We start from the raw sequence: 6000 nt of genomic DNA, 5'->3' as shown, positions 1-6000 counted from the left end.
TCTCTCTCTCATGAATAAATAAAATCTTTATAAAAAATTTTTTAAAGCTTTTATTTATTTATTTATTCATGGCAGAAAGAGAGAGGCAGAGACACAGGCAGAGAGAGAAGCAGGCTCCACGCAGAGAGCCCGATGCGAGACTCGAACCTGGGTCTCCAGGATCAGGCCCTGGGCTGAAGGTGGTGCCAAGCCGCTGAGCCACCCGGGCTGCCCTGCATTCAGGTTCTATGGGAGAATGGCCTCCTCCTTAGGAGATGTTTTTGGAAGTATCTACTGACAAATTGTCATATCTGCATAATTAATTAGTCCCATGTCGGGCTCCCTGCATGGAGCCTGCTTCTCCCTCTGCCTGTCTCTCTCTCTCTCTCTCTCTCTCTCTCTCTGGGTCCCTCATGAATAAATAAATAGGATCACGCCCTGGGCTGAAGGCAGTGCCAAACCACTGAGCCACCCAGGCTGCCCTTTATTATTTTTTTTGTATTACTAATTATTAATGGTGTACAGGAGAGAGAACACAAATAGGGCAGACTATTGATAATTCCTGAATCTAGGTGAAAGATATCTGAGTGTTCATTGTGTTATCTTGCAACTCTTCTGTAAATCTGAAATCTTTCTAAATGAAAAGTGAAAAGAAACATGCATAAGGATGTATAGAGATGCACAATGTTCATAGAGCTGACTTGGGCAATAGCGTTACAGGCAAATTTATTACTCTCTTCCTGTGGTGACTGGGCCTCCACATGGACAACTTTTACAGTCAGAAAATTGGTTTTCATTTTCCTTTTTTTTTTTTAAGATTTTATTTATTTATTCATGAGAGACACAGAGAGAGGCAGAGACACAGGCAGAGAGGGAGGAGCAGGCTCCCTGAGGGGAGCCCCACGTGGGACTCGACCCCAGGACCCCGGGGTCACCCCCTGGGCCAAAGGCAGACCCTCAACCGCTGAGCCACCTGGGTGCCCTGTTTTTCATTTTCAAAATCATTTCACATATTATTAATATTTTAGCCTAAGGAGGGGAGACCCGAGTTTTTTCTAGCCATTATCATAAGTTGAGGAAAGGGAAGTGAAGAGCCCCATAATGAACCCCTCATGACAGCGAAAACTCTGCACCCCAAGGTCAGTCCCGCCACCTCCAGGTCGGGGGTGGTGGGGGGACAGCCCAGGGGACTGGGCAGCAGGGGCCTGAGATCCCCCTCCCTCCTCAAGGAGGGGGCTGGAGGCGTAGGTCTCCCCCTCCCCCTGCCCATCTCCCTCCCCTCCCCGCAGGCAATGGGGCAGCCTACCGCAGACAGACCAGACAGACGCTGGGCTAGACGCAGGTGCTTTGGAGGCGGGAGGCGCCAGCAGCCAAGGGGTTAACGGTCCTGGCGGGGGTTGGCGGCGGGCGCAGGGGTCAGATGACCCTCCGGCCCGGGGACAGACGCTCTCAGCTGCTATTCCGGGGCTCCAATTGAATCGTGAGCACCTATTTATAGTGTGGGGGGGGCGGGGGGGGGCCTGCGCCCCACAGGCGCGGAGAGGCTGCCCGGCTGCAATGTCAAGCGGCGGCGTCATCGCTACTGCAGGCGCCCGGCACCTGTCACAGCCACCCCAGGAGGCACAGGGCCCGCGGCCCGCCAGGGAGCCGGATGGGCAGCGCCATGGAGCCCCCCGGGGGCGGGTACCTGCACCTGGGCGCCGTGGCGTCCCCCGTGGGCACGGCCCGGGCGCTGCAGCTGGCCTTCGGCTGCACCACCTTCAGCCTGGTGGCCCACCGCGGGGGCTTCGCGGGCGTGCAGGGCACCTTCTGCATGGCTGCCTGGGGCTTCTGCTTTGCCCTGTCGGGCCTCGTGGTGGCCTGTGAGTTCACCCGCCTCCACAGCTGCCTGCACCTGTCCTGGGGCAACTTCACAGCAGCTTTCGCCATGCTGGCCACGCTACTGTCGGCCACGGCCGCGGTCATCTACCCGCTCTATTTCACCCGGCTGGAGTGCCCGCCCGAGCCCGCGGGCTGCACAGCCAGGGACTTCCGCCTGGCGGCCAGCGTCTTCGCCGGGCTGCTCTTCCTGGCCTACGCCGCGGAGGTGGCCCTGACCCGGGCCCGGCCAGGCCAGGTGACCAGCTACATGGCCACGGTCTCAGGGCTCCTCAAGATCGTCCAGGCCTTCGTGGCCTGCATCATCTTTGGGGCACTGGTCTACGACAGCCGCTACGGGCGCTACGTGGCCACCCAGTGGTGTGTGGCTGTCTACAGCCTGTGCTTCCTGGCCACGGTGGCCGTGGTGGCCCTGAGCGTGACGGGCCACACGGGGGGCCTGGGCTGCCCCTTCGACCGTCTGGTGGTGGTGTACACCTTCCTGGCCGTGCTTCTCTACCTCAGCGCCGCTGTCATCTGGCCTGTCTTCTGTTTCGACCCCAAGTATGGTGAGCCTGGGCGGCCCCCCGACTGCCCAAGAGGCAGCTGCTCCTGGGACAGCCAACTGGTCGTGGCCACCTTCACCTACGTCAACCTGCTCCTCTACATTGCCGACCTCGCCTACTCCCAGAGGATCCGCTTCGTGCCCACCCTGTAGCTCTGCAGGAAGCCGCTGCCCACCCGCGCTCTCCAGGGGCTGCGGCTCCGTGAGGGGACCCAGGTGAACCCAGATCCCCGGGTAGCAAGCCGGAGGGAGGCAACCAACTGAGCACTCCTGGATTTCTGGCTCAGCAAGGGGAGGAGGGGGAAGACGAGCGGATCAAGGCCTGAGCAGGACCCAGGCGAGCACCTCCCCGCCGGCAGCTCCCTGCCGCTGTCTGCCTCTCTCCTGCTGTGCACATCTCGTCTCTGTCTGTACCCCCCCTCTGTCTCTCCCCATGTCCTGGCCCTCCCTGGCTCCGTGCTACCCACTGTAATGTGAGAAGCCTTTGAAGCAGATGCTGTTGTGACCCACTTTATAGGTGGGGACAGCAAGGCAAGGGTTTTGGAGGCAGCCCCACGTGCCCGGAGACCACATTCGGGTGTCAGCAGGGTGCTGCTGGGGCGGGAGTCCGTGCCAGCTCAGAGAGGAGCTGGGACTTGGGACCCAGCCTGCCCACCTCTGAGTGGCTGTAACAAGAGCAGGACTCGTGGTGTGGTCGCACAGGGCGGCCTCAGCAGGCTGGGGACAGTGCCGGGGGCCGGCAGGGGCCCGCCGCAGGTGGGCAGCCCCACGATGAGCCCAGAGTGCTGAGGGGAAGTAGGGCGCCCGCCCCGGTGAGGGAGTGCCCACCAGGCGCCCCCGTCAGCCCTGCCAGCAGCTCCTGCGGTGCCCGCTGTGGGCCCCGGGGAGGCCGGCTGGCGCAGGGCAGCCCTGACCGGGGAGGGCCCAGCCTGGGACAGCCACGGGGCCGCAGAGCCCGGGCACCGAGCACCCCTCTGGTACTCACAGGCCCGTGACCTCCGAGCAAGCATCGTTCACCCGGCCACGACCACCAGGGCCCATTGGGCTGTCACCCGCCCCGCTCCAGCCAGCCTCTCCCGCTCAAGAGCTCAGACGGGGCCACCCCAAAGCAACCTGCAGGAGGGCCCCTGAGATGGCAGCAGCCTTGAGCCAGAATAAACGCCAGTGTTGACTTGCACCCCGGCTCTGGTGAGCAGTCTGTACCGAGGGGCGATGGGCAGCAGCAGCCCCTGGGCCGTCCCCCAGTGTGAGCAGAGCAAAGGCTGGCGACGGGCCCCAGGGAGGGGCGGGGGCTGCGGCAGAGCCGGGCTCCCTCAGGCCGTGGGCGGCCTCCAGGGGAAGAAGCAGGCAGTGGGCAATGTGGGCGGCAGGAGAGGAGGGTGAGGCAGAGCTTGTCTCGCCCCCTGCGGCACCCCACACTCCTGCTGGGGCGCCAGGGGCATGGCCATGGCAGGCGGGGCTGCTGTTCCCAGGGTGCCTGAGCCCAAGCAGCTCGAAGGCGTGGGCTCCGCAGGCTCCCTGGCCCTTGAGCGGGCACCACACAGACCAGGGGAGCAGGGCTCACCTGGCAGGTCGGAGCGGCACGATGACACCCGTCCTTTACCTGCAGGGTGCGGGCATTACTGGCTCCACAGCCAATCACCAGAGGGACCAGGAGCCACGGGGGCCTGAGGTGTCCCAACGGCCCTGGCTGGCTGATGGGGAGCGGGGGCCAGGGGTACGTCTCCGGGTGACAGAGGAGCATAGGGGCCACGTCCTTCGTTGCTCACAGGGGGGCCTGGACACTAACCAGTCTTCCTTCCTTCTCTAGCTGAACTTCTGAAACGCTTATCTGTTGCCAGCTCCCCAATCTCCTCATTGTCCAGTAGCTTGGTGCCCCCAGTGGCCCTACATTTGGCAGAAGTCCTCCAGGACGCTTGTCTTGGGATGCTCCTGCTGACAGTCACTCCCTGGGTCAGAGGACTCCTTCTTTTTGGAGGAAGGAGTTATTTGCTCTTATCAGTGAAAAACAGGACTTTTTAAAGAAGGGGTCATGGCCTTTGATTATGTATCGTCAGGCAAAACTCAGTGGGGCTGCTGGCCTTGATGTGTATGGGTTTGAGTCTGGGCCACTCCCCAGACAGTCCACTTTGGACAAGTGGGGTGGGGTTGGGGGCAGGTTGGAGGGTAGGGGCCTCGGGGGGAGGGGCACTTGGGTCGTGAGGCTTGGTGGGCATGGATCCTGGGGGTGTCAACTGGGGTAGGGCCTCTTGCTACGGCCCCTCCCCCCGAGGGTAAGGACTAAATGCTCAGATGCACCTAAGTGGGGGATGCCAGGAAGTCGCCCACACCGTCACTACCCAGTGGTCTGATGGTGCTGGTGGCCACCAGCGTGTCCACAAGAGCTCACAGCCCTGCTTCTGGGGCATATCCACCAGAGGAATGCTGGATCCCGTCTGAGGGTACCTTGTTACCATTTAAGTTACAGAACTGAAAAAAATAAACCATATCCCCTGGGGGAGAATGGGTTCTCCATGACTATTGCTTCTTACTTTGCCCTTAACCGTGTTGCTGACGGACCCTGGACTGTCCTGAAACCCAAATGCAAACTCAACTCCCATGAGCCCTGAGCATGTCCACAGCGAGAAAATGACTTTTTCTCCCAAAGGTAGGGCCCAACATTTCCATGCACGCTGCAGACAAGATGTCAGTAGACATGGGGTGTTCCACGGGAGTGGGAGGGCACTATGGGATCTCTCCTCTATTTACCGGTTGATCACTACCTACCCCAAGCATCTGTTTGGGGAGGTTTACATGGTAACAAGCCTATGGCCTCAGTCACTCCTGAGCCTGGGTAAAGACTTGCAGGGGGACGCCTGGGGGGGCTCAGTAGCTTGGTGCCCACCTTTGACTCAGGTTGTGATTCCGGGATCCGGGATCGAGTCCCACACTGGGCTTCCGGTGAGGAGCCTGCTTCTTCCTCTGCCTGTGTCTCTGCCTCTCTCTCAAGTCTGTCTCTCCTGAATAAATAACTAAATCTAAAAAACAAACAAACAACAACAACAACAAAAAAAACACTTGCAGATAAAACCTCACTTGGGAAGAAGAGGGTCTGGATCTCAGAGGGGACTGAACTACGCCTCCTAGGTGCCCCCCAATTTTGAGATTCTCAAAAGCTTAGAGTACCCTCTCCAGTGTTCAAGCTTCTTGGTACAATAAATTTCAAAGAGACAAAACACAGTATCAAAATGGTGTTATTTTTGAATGTTTCCATTTTGCAAATTGTTTTCAATCCTCCCACAAAAAAAAAAAAGGTGGGGGGGAGGAAAGAAAGAAAAGCAAGCAAGCAAAAATCTTACAGTTTGGGCTTCTCCAAACAGGATGACCACGTAGCCGCAAGCACCGGCCCCGCGACTGAGGACACCCGCGTGTCCGTGTCCGCGTGTCCCCCCGCCAGGCCCCGCGCGGGGACCCCTCGGCCGCAGCCCCCAGCACAGTCCCCACGCGCGGTCGCGGGGGCGCGGACCGGCTGGGCGGGGGCGGCGCGGGCGTGGCCCCGGGAGAGCGGATGATGCAACCGCCCCCCGCGGCCCCCGATTGGCCGGCGCCTGGCGGCCGCG

General features: G+C 60.3%; 1 protein-coding gene across 1 annotated transcript; it reads left to right on the top strand.

Moving 5' to 3' along the window:
* Positions 1 to 1517: 1517 nt before the first annotated feature.
* MYADML2 (myeloid associated differentiation marker like 2) lies at positions 1518 to 3578 on the top strand. The gene is made up of 2 exons (XM_072782022.1): positions 1518 to 2617; positions 3389 to 3578. The coding sequence occupies exon 1, from the start codon at positions 1631 to 1633 to the stop codon at positions 2552 to 2554; it is 924 nt and encodes a 307-aa protein (XP_072638123.1). The 5' UTR covers positions 1518 to 1630; the 3' UTR covers positions 2555 to 2617; positions 3389 to 3578.
* The last annotated feature ends 2422 nt before the right edge of the window (positions 3579 to 6000 follow it).

This window comes from Canis lupus, chromosome 16 (assembly GCF_048164855.1).
Source record: "Canis lupus baileyi chromosome 16, mCanLup2.hap1, whole genome shotgun sequence".
Classification (NCBI taxonomy): domain Eukaryota; kingdom Metazoa; phylum Chordata; class Mammalia; order Carnivora; family Canidae; genus Canis; species Canis lupus.
This window is presented reverse-complemented; position numbering and strand designations above follow the sequence as displayed.